The sequence below is a fragment of the Adiantum capillus-veneris genome, chromosome 21 (genome assembly GCF_014529385.1).
Source record: "Adiantum capillus-veneris isolate H3 chromosome 21, ASM1452938v2, whole genome shotgun sequence".
NCBI lineage: Eukaryota > Viridiplantae > Streptophyta > Polypodiopsida > Polypodiales > Pteridaceae > Adiantum > Adiantum capillus-veneris.
This window is the reverse complement of record NC_140951.1, coordinates 56,110,792-56,127,249: the sequence shown is the minus strand read 5'-3', so window position 1 is coordinate 56,127,249 and position 16,458 is coordinate 56,110,792. Positions and strand designations below refer to the sequence as shown.

At 43.1% G+C, this 16,458-nt stretch overlaps 1 protein-coding gene across 1 annotated transcript; it reads right to left on the bottom strand.

Annotated features, from left to right (window-relative positions):
• Positions 1-8,966: 8,966 nt before the first annotated feature.
• On the bottom strand, positions 8,967-16,130 carry LOC147430987 (linoleate 9S-lipoxygenase-like). The gene is made up of 9 exons (XM_086493507.1): positions 15,337-16,130; positions 14,790-15,097; positions 13,718-13,958; positions 13,249-13,509; positions 12,718-12,803; positions 12,526-12,633; positions 10,820-11,133; positions 10,308-10,571; positions 8,967-10,149 (listed from the first exon to the last, which is right to left on the bottom strand). Exons 1-9 carry the CDS (start codon positions 15,548-15,550, stop codon positions 9,399-9,401), a joined length of 2,547 nt encoding a protein of 848 aa, XP_086349633.1. The 5' UTR covers positions 15,551-16,130; the 3' UTR covers positions 8,967-9,398.
• Between the last annotated feature and the right edge of the window lie 328 nt (positions 16,131-16,458).

Here is a 16,458-nt window from a genome sequence, read left to right as displayed (position 1 = left end):
AGGAGGTTTTTTCCCCCGTGCATTGTATATACGCCCATCACTCTAGGGCTATCTATCTTTCCATTGCACACTAAGGAATACACTCTCTATTGTGTGCCTTGAGCTTCCTTCGTCTTCTCCAAGCTGTGTGTGTTTCTCTGCAACCCTAATTCCAACAATTGGTATCAGAGCAGGTCACGTCCTCCCGGGCTTAGTCGCCAGCTGCTCCAGCACACGCCTGCTCACTTTCTCCGATTTCAGTGAGCTTTGGCAAGCGTTCGCACGTCGACAAATATTTTGGGAGAGCTCGAAGAGCTTGGTCTGCTCAGAATTTTGATTTGGGCTCATTTCGGCCTCCGTTTCCACTACGGGCAGTACTGCACAGGTTATTTTGTCATTTTGTGCAGATTTTCTGTCAGTGCCGTTTTCTGCATAACAGGTGCCTTATAGTCTTCTACGATTTGTGCTATATAGCACAAGTTGTTTCCGCTCCATTTCTCCTATTTTCGGGCAGTTTTCACATCAGGTGCAGCATTTACCATGGCTGACAACAACAACACAGATGTGTTCAAGATGTTTGCTGCTGAGGACAGGTTGGATGGGGACAACTACCCTATGTGGGCTTATATGATGCAACACGTTCTTGTGTCAAAAGGTGTCTGGAACATTGTGCAGGGCATTGATGTACGTCTTGGTTCTGAAGATGTAGGCGATATTGAGGATGTTGCAGGTCTTGCTGCAAGGATTGCAGCTGTTAGAGTTGTTTTGCCTACAGCAGAACAAGCTCGTTGGGATGTTAAGGATGCGCAGGCTCATGCATTGATTGCGTTGTCTGTGAAGCGCACCATTATTCCTCACATCCGTTCAGCAAAATCTACAAAACAGGCTTGGGATATTCTAGCAGGTCTTTATGCAAGCCGCAATGAGGCTAAAATTGCTTTGCTGCGTAAAGAGCTAGAGTCGAAGATTATGCATGAGGAAGATGATATGGACACTTTCCTTGCTAGTGTCAAGGATATCAATGAGCAACTCATTTCTGCAGGTGAAGTCATTTCTGACAGTTCCCTTGTGCAGACTGTTCTTGATGCCTTACCAGATTCCTACCAGACTTTTGCTAGTACTTGGAGACTGATGACCCAAGGAAATCCTGAAGTTGTCAAGTTTGATGCATTATGCACATTGCTGTTGCAAGAGTCACTTTCTAGAAAAAACAGGACTAGGCAGCGTGCAGTTGAACAGGCTTTTATTGCTTCTCAAAGAAAGGGTGGTAACAGTAATGCAGCCACTTCTTATGGTTCTACTGGGAGTGGCAAAATTTCTGTTCCTAATGCTTCTGCTGGCAGCACTTCGTCTGGCAATTCTGGTGATAAGGGCAAAAAGAAGATGCGTTGCCATTATTGTAAAGCCAATGATCACTTGATCAAGTCGTGTCCTAAGTTGAAGGCCAAAGAGGCTAAGAAGAAAGAGGGTGGTTCCACTGCAAATGCTGGTTCCACTACAAATGCAGCCATTGTTGAGTCTTCTGTGAAAGGAGATTGTGATGCTGATGTCGATGCAGAATGGGCTTTTAGCGCAGAGTGCACTTACAATCCTGCTGTCCATGATGCATGCTTGTCAGTTGCTGCAGATTCACATGTGTGGTATTTCGACAGTGGTGCTACAAAGCACATTACCTCACATCGTGAATTGTTTACCTCTCTCGAGTCTGTCCCTCATGGGAATTCAGTCACTTGTGCCAACAACGCCTCTTATCCAGTTCAGGGAGTTGGAAAGATTGTGCTCACTGCTGCTAATGGCAGTTCCTTCACACTTGTTGATGCACTTTATGTACCTGGGATCAAGAAGAATCTATTGTCTGTATCCGCACTTGCTAGACTTGGACTTGTAGTCAAATTTGTGGATGACAGATGTACAGTTCATGATCTCAGTTTTGGTGATGAAATTGTTGCATCTGGGCTTTTGTGCCGTGGGCTGTATAAGCTCACTTTGTATGACAAGTGTGGACAAAATTTTGCAAATGCTGTTGCAGATTCAAGGGCTATTTCAGATGCAAAACTTTGGCATGCACGTTTTGGTCATCTGAATTTTGCCAGTTTGCTGCGTTTGCAGAAATCTGATATGGTTGCTTCTTTGCCGCCTCTTGAAGCACCTATCAAACATGTTTGTGAAGGCTGTATTCTGGGTAAAATGCAGCGTTCTAAGTTTCCAAAGGATGGTTCAGTTAGGGCCACATGCAGGTTGCAGCTTGTGCATAGTGATGTTTGTGGGCCCATGCAAACTCCGTCCTTGGGCAATTACCTGTACTTCGTGACTTTCATTGATGATTACTCCAGGCATGCATGGGTATTTCCGCTTAAAGCAAAGTCCGAAGTTTTTATGTGCTTCAAACAATTTTTGGCTATGGCTGAAAATGTCTCAAAATGTACTATGGGCACCCTCCGTTCCGATCGAGGGGGGGAGTATATGTCTCATGAATTTAATGCATTTCTGGCTAGTCGTGGGATAAAACACCAATGTACAGTGCCTTATACACCTCAGCAAAATGGTGTTGCTGAGAGGAAAAACAGGTCACTAACGGAAATGGCACGATGTATGGTCAAAAGTCAAGCTTTGCCGCATTCTTTTTGGCTTGAGGCCATCATGTGTGCCACTTATGTACTTAACAGGTGTCCTACGAAAGCTTTGCAGTCTATTACTCCATATGAAGCATGGCATGATAGAAAACCTTCTATTGAGCACATGCGTGTTTTCGGCTGTTTGGCATATGCTTTGGTGCCACAAGTGCAGCGCAGAAAATTGGATGATAAGGCTGTCAAATGTATTTTTGTTGGTTATAGTGCTGAAAGCAAAGGTTACAGGTTGTATCATCCGCAAACAAAACGTATTCTGGTTTCACGGGATGTAGTGTTTGTGGAAGATTCTGTTCAACCCTTGCTGTCATGTACTAGAGACAGTAATGTAAGCTCACAGGACATTTATGACACTTTGTTGCCTCTTTTCAGTGGTGGAAATACGAATGTAAGTTCCAATGAGGCAAATGTACAGCCTATGGGGGTTTCTGAAAATGTTTTAGAACAGCCTATTACTGATGCAGATGTACATGATGTACTTGATGAGGAAAGGGCTGAAAAAGAGCAGGCTAGAGGTATGCCAAAATGGCTGGTGCACACTTTGCGTGACAGTAAATTGGATGCACCTTTATCTAGTCGTACTCGTTCAGGCTCTCGCCATGCATCTTATGCATCAGATTGTTATGCTTTGGCTGTGTCTAGTTTACATGATGTTGAGGAGCCTCTGTCCTTTGATGAAGCACAGAATTCAGAAAATTGGATTGCTGCCATGAAATCAGAATATGATGCACTTATAGAGAATGACACATGGACTTTATGTGATTTGCCTCCTGGCAAAAAGGCCATTGGTACGAAGTGGGTTTACAAGTTGAAACGCAAGCCGGATGGTGAGATCGATCGCCATAAGGCTCGACTTGTTGCAAAGGGTTATGCACAACAAAAAGGCATAGATTATGAAGAGACTTTTGCTCCCACTTGTCGTATGACTACTGTGCGTTTTCTATGTGCATTGGCAGCTCATTTTGGTTGGGATGTACATCAATCAGACATTGTTACTGCTTTCTTGAATGGTGACATATTTGAGGAAGTTTATGTAACGCAGCCTCGCGGTTTTGTCATAAAAGGACAAGAGGACAAAGTGTGCAAATGTAAGAAGGCTTTGTATGGGTTGAAGCAATCTCCTCGTGCTTGGTATGAGAAAGCTGACACTCATTTGGTTAAACGAGGCTTTCGTAACAGTCCAACAGAAAGCACATTGTATGTAAAGCGTGAGGATGATGTATTTCTCATTGTGGTTCTTTATGTTGATGATTTGCTGATCACTGGACCAAATGAGAGACATATTGCTGAATTTAAGGCTGATTTGAATGCTACTTTCAAGATGAAAGATTTGGGGCTGTTGCATCATTACTTGGGTATACAGTTTAAGCAGTGTGATGGTGGTATTGCCTTGTGTCAGAAAAGTTACATAGAGACATTGCTATGTAAGTTTGGACTTGAGGATTGCAAACCTATTGCCACTCCCATGGAAACAGGTTTGAAGTTGAGTCTACATGATGCTGGCGATCCTGCTGATGTCACTCTTTACCAAACTGCTGTTGGCTGCCTCATTTATGTATGCAACACGAGGCCAGATATTCAGTTTGCAGTCTCGCAGGTCAGCAGATTTATGCATAGCCCAGGGTCTAAGCATTGGCAGGCTGTCAAGAGGATTTTCCGCTACCTTAGTGGCACTTTACATCTTGGCTTGTTTTATCCCAAGGGGGGATCATTGCCGCCAGACTTACATGCTTTTTCGGACTCAGATTGGGCTGGTTGTTTTGACACGCGAGTGTCCACAAGTGGTTTTTGTTTCATGCTTGGCAGTTCATGTATATCATGGTTGAGCAAGAAGCAACCTACTGTGGCCACTTCGAGTTGTGAGGCTGAGTACAGGGCAGTCTTCACAGCTACGGTTGAGTGTGTATGGCTCAGACGCCTTATGGCTGACTTGGGTGTTGGACAGGACACTGCCAACACTATCTACACTGACAGTCACAGCGCATTGGCAGTTGCGAGGAACCCAGTTTTTCATGCTCGCACAAAGCACATTGAGGTGCATTACCACTATGTCAGGGAGAGGCTCTCAGCAGGAGAGATCAGCTTGGCTTATGTGCCAACACAGGACAACCTTGCAGATCTTTTCACAAAGGCATTGTCTCGTGAGAAGCTTGAAGCTTTCCGCAAAGCTTTGGGCTTACTCCCCTTTGTGGACTGATCCTGTCCTCAGGGCATGGCACTTCCCTTTACTCATGTGCCAGCTCTCGTTCACCGCATCACTCCAGGGGGGATTTGTTACCATATACATGTGGTAGTGATGTGTGTGAACACACTAGGACCGCCGGGGCATTTTTTCCCTCTTTAGGAGGTTTTTTCCCCCGTGCATTGTATATACGCCCATCACTCTAGGGCTATCTATCTTTCCATTGCACACTAAGGAATACACTCTCTATTGTGTGCCTTGAGCTTCCTTCGTCTTCTCCAAGCTGTGTGTGTTTCTCTGCAACCCTAATTCCAACAATTTCCCTGATGAAATGATACTTCACATCCACATGCTTTGTCTTTGAGTGATAAACTGGATTGCGAGCCAATTGTATAGCACTTTGACTATCACAATATAACACAGGCATCTCTTCTTTGATTCCCAAATCTGTTACTAGTTGATTAAGCCAAATTGATTCTTTGCATGCCTCTGATGCTGCAACATATTCAGCCTCTGTAGTAGACTGAGTAACACAATCTTGTAATCTAGAACGCCATGATACTGCTCCACCAGCCAATGTAAAGACATACCCTGACGTAGACCTTCGGTTGTCTAAGTCACCTGCATAATCTGAGTCTGTAAAACCCTTTACACTTAGCTCCTCACTCCCATAGCATATACGCATACTCTTTGTAGCTTTCAGGTATCTCAATATTCCTTTCACTGCCTCCCAATGTTTCTTGCCTAGGTTTGACATGTATCGACTTACTACTCCCACTGCAAATGCAATGTCTGGGCGAGTAGCAATCATTGCATACATCAAACTACCCACTGCAGACGCATATGGAATCTTATCCATTTCAGCCTGTTCTTCCTCAGACACAGGACAATCTTGTTTGCTAAGTTTCACATATGGTGGCAATGGAACACTCAATGCCTTTCCCTTCTCCATATTGAAACGTTGCAAAACCTTGTCAATATACTCTGTTTGAGATAACCAAATCAACTTCTTTGATCTGTCTCTCTCAATGCGCATACCAAGTATATGACTTGCCTCACCCATGTCTTTCATGTCAAACGATTTTTCCATCTTTGACTTCAAAGCTGAAATTTCTTCCAAGTGCTTGCCAGCAATCAACATGTCATCCACATACAAAATAAGGATCAGCCAACTGCCATCCTTAGCCTTCTTTGTATATAGACAGTGATCGAACTCACTACGTTTGTAGCCTTGAGAAAGCATAAACTTGTGGAATTTATGGTACCATGCCCTCGGTGATTGTTTTAAGCCATAAAGACTCTTTAACAACTGGCATACCCAATCTTCCTTGCCTTTCTCAACAAACCCTTCTGGCTGCTGCATGTAAATTTCCACATCTAAATCACCATGCAAGAACGCTGTCTTGACATCCATTTGGTGCAACACCAAATCTAATATGGCAACCAATGCAAGAAAGCATCTCAATGTAGTCATATTGACCACCGGAGAGAAGACTTCATCAAAGTCAATGCCTTGTTCTTGCTTAAAGCCCTTGGCAACAAGCCTTGCTTTGTACTTTGGTTGACTATCATGAGCGGTGATCTTATACCTGTAAACCCATTTACAGGGTAGAGCCTTTTTGCCCCGTGGTAATTTAACTAGCTTCCATGTCTGGTTTTTATGCAGAGCTGTCATCTCTGACTGCATGGCCAATTGCCAATTCCCGGAGTCCTTCATTTGCACTGCTTCCTTGTAACATGAAGGCTCATTGCAATCAGTCAACATGACATAGTTCATAGATGGAACAAACCTATCAGGAGGTCGCGTGACACGTCCAGATCTACGCACAATAGGTGGCTCAGGCTCAGCCACAACCTGTGGTTCCACTTAGACTCCAGCGGAGACACCTGACATCCGTACCCCCGTCGACACACCGCTAGAGACCCCTGCCGGGACACCCAAGTTCATGCGTGAGCGGCGAGAGGGCTTGCCTTACTCCGTCGACTTCAGCGGCGGCATTATCTTGGATGATGAAGGCAAGAAGGTGATTTCGCGCATGCGCGGTCTTTGCTCTCAGTTGTTTAGACACTACATACTAAATAGCTAGAGTGATGTACCGAATGATTTAAAAGACGGAGTCATCAGCATTCTTCATGACGAGTTTCCCGTTCCAACACGGGATGAGCGCTTCAATGAAGACGTGATGAAGGTTCGAATGCGCGAATACTGCAAGCACAAGCGTTCCGAAGTGCAAAAGCAATCAAGCATGGATGGAACAGACCAGATTGGCTGGCCAAAGAAGATTGGAAGAATGCGAAGAAAGCAGTACGCGAGAATCCCGACAAGTGGAAGCAACAAAAGGAGGCAACCAAAGCACGAGTAGAGGCAGGGAGCTCGCACCACTTGGGGAGCGGCGGGTGGGCATCATTTGAGGCCGATTTTGTAAGTGTTTTTGCATTCCTCTCTATGTTTGATAGTTTAGGGTTTATGGGTTTTTAAATTCTAACAATATGGATTCTTTGTATGTTTTGATAGTGGTCGATGACAGGACGTGATCCCACACCGTACGAGCGCGAGCACGCAGGCAAGAAGGGCTTAAACGCCCTGATGGACATTCTGAGTTCTCGCGGCGGCATGGTTAGTATTAGGGTTTACTCTTTTCTATTTGTTGTATTGTTTTATAAACGTCGCTATATGTTTATACTTACAAAAAGTTTTTTTTGTTTTTTTTTTTGCAGAATCCGACAGAAACGCCGCTTGTACGCGATGAGACGTTCGATTAGACGACGTCAGTTTAGCCGTAGCTAGATAGCATTGGTTTCTTTTTGTCATAGCTTATGTATCATGAGATGACTTTTATACGTCTGTTTGAAAAACATGTATATTTTTTCAATAATGACAATGGTTTGTAGCTATTACATTTGCAAAGTTTAACAATCAAGTGATTTTGCCTATGTGTACAATTGTCATTGATTTACTTTCATCAATTCACGTTTGTCAGTTTTATATCTTTATTTTGCAAACAATACGTACTATGGATGATGAAGTTAATGGTTATATTGTCTTGTGGGTGACTATTTTGGGTCTATATCTACCTTTTCACTTTTTTTCAAAGGTGAATCAATTTTAATGAAACATTCAATATGGTTGATGGGTGGCAGCGCATTCAATGCCCTGTCACCAAATTTTTTTCCTCACGGACGTCGCTATATAAGGCTCTGCAGCGTCGCTATAATTGTCGCTATAGATGGCCTGCAAACGTCGCTATAAGCGTCGCTATAGCGACGATTATAGCGACGCCTATAGCGACTGTTATAGCGACGTCCCCGTATCGACGCTTTTAGCGACGTTGGGGGTTATAAAAACCCAACGTATTTCCGTCGCTAAAAGCGTCATAAGAGCACACAACCTCTTGTAGTGTATGTCATCAATCATTCTGTGCATCCAAGAAACACACACAGAAAAACCAAGAAACACATTTCCTGAATTTGATTGTATATCCTCTGAAGGACCATCAGGTGTTCTTATGCTGCACAGGAATAAGTATGTCGGACACATTTCAAAAAATGGTTGAATATGAAGAATCTTGTGAAGATGCTTTGTATCAAAGGCGAAGGCGCATGAGGCGAGGAGCAACAAAGGCTCAACGAAGGGGCACAGCTGCATCCTCGCCATTGTCAGCACCTCCATCTTCCTCATCTTCGCCCGCGCCTCCTCGTGCAAGCATACTACGTGCAGGAAGTAAGAGAGAGAAGGAGCCCTGTCCAGCCAGGCCAACTATTCTTTTTTTAATTCAAACAGATGTAGAAGTTGACATCGTGTGAACACGGGCTGAATGGTCAGTTCAGGTTGTGAAGAGTATACATTTCCATCATCCGTGTTCGAACACCATACATACGTTTTTGAAAACTGCAGCAGAAGGAGAGAAGCAAAAGGATCTTGGGAGATTCTGATGGATTATAATAACAGACCAACCAGTATGTATCGCTTTATTGACACAAATATATTAATATCAGACGGAATTGAAATTGTTTCATTGAGCATGTTTATTGTAAGCAGCAAGAAATTAAACATCGTTTCATTATAGAGACATCCTTGATCGAAACTCTCATCCCTTTACGAAGCACTGAAGAAAATTTTGCATGCATTGGATATGACCACGAAAACCATTATTGCAGGAGATTTCAATATAGATGCATTAAACAATAGCAATAGTTGTTGTATCTCTCTACAACATTACATGGCATTGTATGGATTCAAACAAATCATCAAAGAACCAACGACAATAAATTACTCAACATTGAATCTCATGTGGGTCAACTCAAGAGCAAACGAATTCTCATGCGGGACAAACTATTGTTATTGGTTTGATCATTCCATCACTTACATTATCTTACCACTGACACATGGCAAGCCCTTGTGAAGTTTAGCTTCACTTCTCCGCTTGTTGTAGAACTGACTTTAGTGTGCATGGTGACACAATGGGTCAACCATGGCGAGATAGCAGGAACACAAAAAGTCTTGAATTCAATCCACCGCAGTTGAACTCTTCTTATTTAGACACACAGACAGGTAAGACGCCCGCACGCGAAGTTCTGTTTTTCAGCGCAACGAGACACCGGCAAGCTCAAATGGAAATGCTCTTCACAAGACCACGACCAGTGAGGCCTGGGGGTGAGTAGGGAAGCAAAAGGGAAAAGGGCATTTGAGATGGTCCTGCGCGGTGTGGTGTAGGGTTTGTGGTGCGTGCAAGGATGATATCATGTAAAGCAGCGATGGAAGCTCGAAAGCGCTGGTGAGCAGCAACCACGCGGGCATTGCTGGAAGGAGGGTCATCCCCATCGCCGCCAAGGTAAGCCTCCTCGCCCAAATGCTGAGAAGTTATTTCAAATGTCTCCATAGTTGATGCTGCTTCTGTGCGAGTCGAAAATGAGGATAAAAAGAAGGTCTCTGGATTGCCCATGAGCTCCTTGTATTCTGCAGAGCCCTCCTCGGGTATGAGGCGCCTTCCCATTGTTGGGCAGTTGGGCATAAGCCCTGCAAATGGGTATTGTCCGAAACCTGCCACTCCATGTAGGCCCGTTGCTACCCACAAGATTGTCAAAATTGTTTCTATCAGAGCCGATTTTGTCACCAGTTTCGCCCACCATTTTGCATCCTTGTGGTCCCCGTGCCTGACTTCCCTCACTTCTGTCCACCATGCCTGAAGCTCTTCATCCTTTTCGACAGCCTTGTCATCCTGATAGTATATATCAGTGTACTCCGTGACCCATTTCTCTAAGGCTGCCCATAGGTTTAACCCATCATTGGCGTATGGATAATCCTCAATGTACAATTTTAGCCCATGCTCTGCCTTCTTGTCTAGCTCGGCCATTCCTCTGCGTCAACAGAAACTTTTAACACTCTCTCTCTCTCTCTCTCTCTCTCTCTCTCTCTCTCTCTCTCTCTCTCACGCACGCACGCACACACACACACAAACTTATAGATGTCAGCTTGTTTCTGTTTGAACCTCGCATCAGATTACAAAAGCAATTACCGTGCAAGCAAATCTTTTGGTAGGGCTTGCTCATCAAACCGCCATTGTTTGTAGTCTATGGAAGACACCTCATTGGAGTACTTGCCAGTGACAAAACTTTTTTCTATGCAGCCACCACCGTTGAGGAAGGCTGCCCTTGCTGCTTGATTTGTACCCATGGTGTCCTTAAAGTGCGGAGACAAAAACTTAGCGGCTGGGTGGATGGCACTTAGGTTCCTTCTTGTTGCAATGATGAACGGCTCCATGCCTGCATGAGTTTTTATCCTACAAAGCAAAAACGGATGGATTTATTTTTATTTGATGCAATTTAAAGCATTTGAGATGTTGTGAAAGGGTTTTTATTTCTTGGAAATTGAGGGGTCCTCATATTTTGTAGCAAAATTTTCATCTAAAGCTCAATGTTTTGAAGGTGGGGTTTAGTGCTTTAAAGAGTGAAAGATGTGTGTATTTTCTAGATTGAAAATCAAGATCAAGGCCGCAAAAAAGCTTATCACAATGTAGAGTTGCAATACCAGTGAGAGCAGAGATGTTGATGGCAAGTATCGACGAGCGCCACATGCCCCTTAGCAAGCTGCCATAGCCAATCAGTCTTTCCAGACATTGGAGAGGGAAAGACTCGATTTGTCCAGGATGCATTGTCAGAAGGCCGAAGCTTGGGAGGCAAGAGTAGCTCAATTACTATAGGTATCAGCACTCCTGCCTTTGTCAAGAAGAAGAGAGTTCTGGATGCATAGACCTTGCCTTCTCCCTCATTAATCTTGGCAACATAAGGTGTGATGAAGGAATCATGGTAGTCCAAGATATATAGTCGCTTCTCGTCCAATGCCTGGCAGTGGTTGTGTCATACATTGAACTTCACCATCTTAGTGTTATGCCATTTCTCTGTTCTACAAAATGTTTTCATTTTTCTAGAAACTTAAATTGTTAAACTGAACACAGGCGATGGTGAGAACCTTAAGTGCCATGATGTCACATGTTATGACTATTTTCTAAGTAGTTTCTCATTTTAGTCTTTACCTTACCACAAGAAGTTTTGGACAAATTCTCACAATATTTCCCATATTGTGACTTATCTCAACATCATGAGCTTCTGTAAGGGAGGCACCACATACCTAGCTAGGTAGGATTGAGGGCAAGGGACCACCAACCCACGATTGGGGGTAGGGGACCGCCGGCCCGGTGGGGGGGGCCGGGGGTCCCTTGCCCCAATCCTACCTAGCTAGGTATGCGGTGCCTCTCGAGCAGAAGCTCATGATGTTATGCATTGTATGAAAAACACTAACAAAGATTCCGTTTTCCTACATGAGAAAATTTCTAAATCTTCTTGTGTACATTGGCTTACATTATTTTCTAGGTCTGTACGTAGTAGTTTCTCAATTTAGTCTTTTTTCTAGGTCTGTTTGTAGTAGTTTCTCAATCTGGTCTTCAGTTTACATTAGAATTTCTTAGGCATACTTATTTCAAAGTTTCAGTCAAGTAAGCTTCACTACCTACATAGTGCAAAGATACTCTAATGAGAAGAAAACGTTGAAGAGGAAATAAAGGAGAAGGGAAACACAAATGTACCAGTGTGCACTCGACCACCTCTTTATTTGTACTCAAAAAGTCTTTTAACTTTCCACCTTCATGTGTCTTTTCATTTCCTAAACTCACCCTTCACTTATCCATTTAAGATGTTTTGGAAGGATTTTTATTTTTCCGAGATTGGGGGGCCCTAATCCTTTTCAAAAGAATTCCAAGTAAATTATGGTTTCCTTTTATCTTTTGTGGGGTTTGTTTAGAAACGAATAAGGTGATTTAGTTTATTTTGGTCCTTTTTCTTGTGTGCCTTGCTCTAATGGCTTTTAGAGTGTTTTAGCCTCTCTTATAAACTAAAATGCAGAAGCCAAAGGGTGTTGTATGGGCTGGTTGGGCCGGTTATGACTCCCTTCTAGAAGACGGGGGACAATAAATATAGATTGCAGGTCTTCCCACAATTTGATGCAACTATTTTTATTCCAATTGAAGTGAAGGACATATTTCTTACTAATGGGTTGTTTCTTGTGTCCTCAAATTTGTCAGTTCCTCAGTTCCTACCTACAGATAGCATTTTCATTCTATCATTGAAGCACTGAATCTTTATTCTTTTGAATTCTCCTCTTATTTTTATCTCAAGCTTGTGTTTTTTGCAAATAGAGTGATTGTTGGTCATACACTTACATTTTCTAGCTATTTTTACCTGTTGGACAGTTAGCCCTTCAAGTCGCCCTTCGAGATGGTTCTCTGTTATTGTGCACTTTTCTCGCCCATGGACATCCGTATTCAAAGTACTTTTCGGTGGAAATTCCTGCTTGCAGCAGAAAACATGAAGAACCAAAGCAAAGCTTTTTTGTAGCTCGGTTTTTTCAGCAGTAAAGGGCAGGCCCTAAACCTTCAGCCTTCGAATCATGTTGGGATTCATTCCAGCTAGCCTCTGATGGGCAAATTCTTCATCACTCATCCATGCTTGCTTGTTTGCTGCGAAGATGTAACAGGTACATTAGTTGAGCAATTTGGGCATGCACGTATCTGCCACGGATATGTGTATGTAGGAGCATATATTGATACATGTGTGTGTGGGAGCCTGTGTGAATAGCTAATTTTACATCGATCATTGAACATCAATGACGTCAGTGAGGATGTCGGAAGTATTTAGTGAAAACCATGCATGTTGAAGCTTTATTCATTTTGTATGTAGGAGCAGGTATTCATACCTAGTGTTCATCGACATCGACCATTAGACATCAAGGACTTCAGTGTTTGATCAATCTATTGTTTTAAAATTTGGGATAATGTGTCCATTATGATGGTATGAAGTTTTTGTTGTCATGCTTGTTATTTTGTTGTTCTCGCCCACACGCGGATTATTTCTTTGCACTACAAACATTTATTGATTATTTCAAATAAAAACTGCTTTTTCTACCTTGAGCGACAATAGGTGGTGGAAACTTGAATAGGGTTCCATCGCTTTGTGAGTACTTGGATGACAAGGAAGGGTCGAGATTTCCAGCATAGAGACCATAGACTTCTTCGAGTGATTTGAATGGCTTTTCTCCACCAATCAGAGTTTGCAATCCATGAATTGTGGCTACGATCCCTTTGCTTGTAATAGCATTATTTTTCTGAGTGGTAAACACCTCATCTCTTGGTAAGTAAGTCGACTCCGAGGGTTCCGACTTGGGATCTGAATTATGTTGAGGCAGCACAATTTGCATGAGTGAGCAAAGGACACAAGTTTTAAGGCCTTGGAATTTTCCAATGGATTTAAAATTGACAAAATGATAAATAATTAAGATAGCTCCTGATTTGTATTTCCTGTTTATTAAGTATGATTTCAAACTGTCTATTCTTATATGTTTTTTTTTGTCCAAGAGAAAGTTACTATTAATTACCAGCTTCTGTGTGCTTGCTGCCTGTGCGACATCTTCGAGGATAAGGCAAGTCCTTTGAGCCTCCAAGCACAGGCCTTGCCAGGTCTGCACTTGAATCTGGATTTCCAAGATTGTTGTAAAGGTCATAGCTGTATATACGCTCTCCTGTTTTTCGTGCTCCAGTGTCATTACCCTTAAGATATGCCAGCTCCTCTCTTCTTAATTTCTCTAGCCCCTTTGGTGTGTCACAAGGAAGATAAGCCTGAACACAAAATACAACCGTCAGTGCATCAATGACTAAAAGCTTGCGCTGCCGCGGTGTGTATGAGCTTAGGAAAATGCAGGATAAATTTAATGTCTTGCAACAGCTTGCACTGTAAAGGCAATCAATTTCTAGTAAAGGGCATATCAAATCCTCTCCTTCATGCTTCTTTCGCCATTTTTTTCAACATTCCCATTATTGAAATATTGAATTGAACAGGTGGGAAGTATCTTTCCATCCTTCCTTTTGTGTTGAACAAATCGATGCAACCATCGATCAGCAACGAGTCTCAATGAAGTTGAATATCTTTCATGGAGAAACACGCATAAGCAGTAGTTGTTCAAGCCATAAGCAGTAAAAAATATGAACTGCCTGCCCATGGATCTTTCTAGCACCTGGTGAATGAAGTAAAGGGGGGGGGGGGGGGGGGGGTGTTGTACAATGTGCACCCCATTTGCCGCACCTCCTGAAGAACCACAAAAGCTTTGAGGGGTATTGTTAGGAATTCAGCAGTTTCAGATGATGTCTCTATGAGCTCTACTGATGAGTCGTGGCCACCTTTGCACAGAAGTGATGACAAATACGCACACTCCTACACCAACCTTTCATGCCTCTTTGCCTGCAAGCCGCTTGTGACATGCTATAAGGCATGATGAATGCATATTTGTGTTGGTCTAGCTTGTGGGTATGCTTAATGATTGCGTGTATCTGCGTGTGCCCGTCAGTCACTCAAAGAGAACCCCGACAACTATCAATGCCAGCAATTCTCACAGACAGACAGCTTCCCATGCAGTTAGCCCCCAAGCAGTCTCAAGAAACTTAGGTAGATACCTCATCAGCAAAGAGTATGCGGGATCCAGCATATAACTTGGACTGATTGATCCAAAATTTTGCTGGGAAGAGAATCTCACTTCGCAAGCCCGGTAGCTGAAGCCTGATGGACTCGAGAAAGAACTCAAGCTCGAACTCACTGTCCAGAAGAATGGCTCCTGGTGTGGCGAAGTCTTGAGCCACGCTAAAACAGAGAGGAAAGAGGTATGAATCCTTGTTGATTTTCTGAGCTGGTGTGGTCAAGAAGCTTGGCAGGCGAGTTCCAATTTTCAGATTCTGGATGGCGCTGCGCTGGCCAGTGGCGGTTGCTGCAAAGGCATTGGTATGTAAGCACAGAAACTGCTCTCTCTCTCTCTCTCACACACACACACACAATGATCCAAATCATGCTGTGAGATCAATATACTTACATTGCCAGTGCATCCTATGCATGCATTTGATGTGGGTTGAACATACTTAAATTGCTAAAGCTAAACTATGCTTGACCCATGAACATGCGCAACCGCAATGTGTCGTTGTGGATGTAGATGAGGTCAAGAAGACGTACCTGGGTCGACGGTAAGGCTAACAAGCTGCAAATTGATTTTGAAACCGAGGGCAGTGGCAACGGAGTGGGAAATACTATCAACCAGGCCTTCTTTGGCAATCTCAACTTTGCCTTGTATCAAGCTCAAGCTCTCCATTGCAGCTTTGCCTGTGGATATATCTGTATTTTGTGGGCATATAGTAAGGATGGGGTTTTTTTTTTGTGGGTTTTTCATTGGTGGGCCTGTATTTCAAAAACGTACAACATACCACAAGTAGCTTTATCGATGAGCAACATAAAGACAAGGCCCACCTCATCAAGGAACCAAAGATATTCTATGATAAAGACCCCGCCAAAAAAAAAAAAAGCCGTTCAAAGCTTCGACTAGTTTTACGTGATTGCACCCACTCACCCACACCCACGTCTCAGGGGTTGAACCATAGTGGGTACGCTTAGAGCCCATCACCTTTACCACTAGACCCCACCTTCTTATCATGGTGGAGACTATCTATAAGTGAGGGGTAATAAACAAGTTTTTTCTTTTTTTGGTAGCAAAACACTTTCTCGTGCGTTTTGCTACACGGGCATCCATAAGTGCTACCATGGTCACTTGGCCGCATTCAAACCCATGACCTGGGTCATGGAGGATGAATGCTCAACCATTTAAGCTAGCTCCTAGAGGTAATAAACAAGTTACAGCGGTGTCGTTATTGAGGAAACTTGAAACCAAGTTACTCATGCAAGCTCCATCCACTCTAGAAAAAACTCTTCCTCAAATCTCTAGTAAGGTGCAACCTCAGCTGTTTCCTTCTCCCCACTACCCCCCATTGGTATTGGTGCAACTGGCCTCTTAAAGGAAGAAAATAAGCCGAGGCAGGGCTAGAAAAATACACTTTTTCTCATCAGTAACAACAAGGGAAAACTTGAAATTCTCTTGATTTTTAGGTCAAAATTTGAAATTATTTGCCGATAATTACACTAAAACTTGTGTAAAATCCTCGGTTTTCTTGAAGGCAAGCGCAAAATCTAACCAAGATTTTACAATTTTAGTCGATTAAAATACATTTGACCACAATTTTTTTCTAAACTGCTCCAAGGCACTAATAGTCAACTCATCTTGGCATTTTAAAACAACAAGGTGAT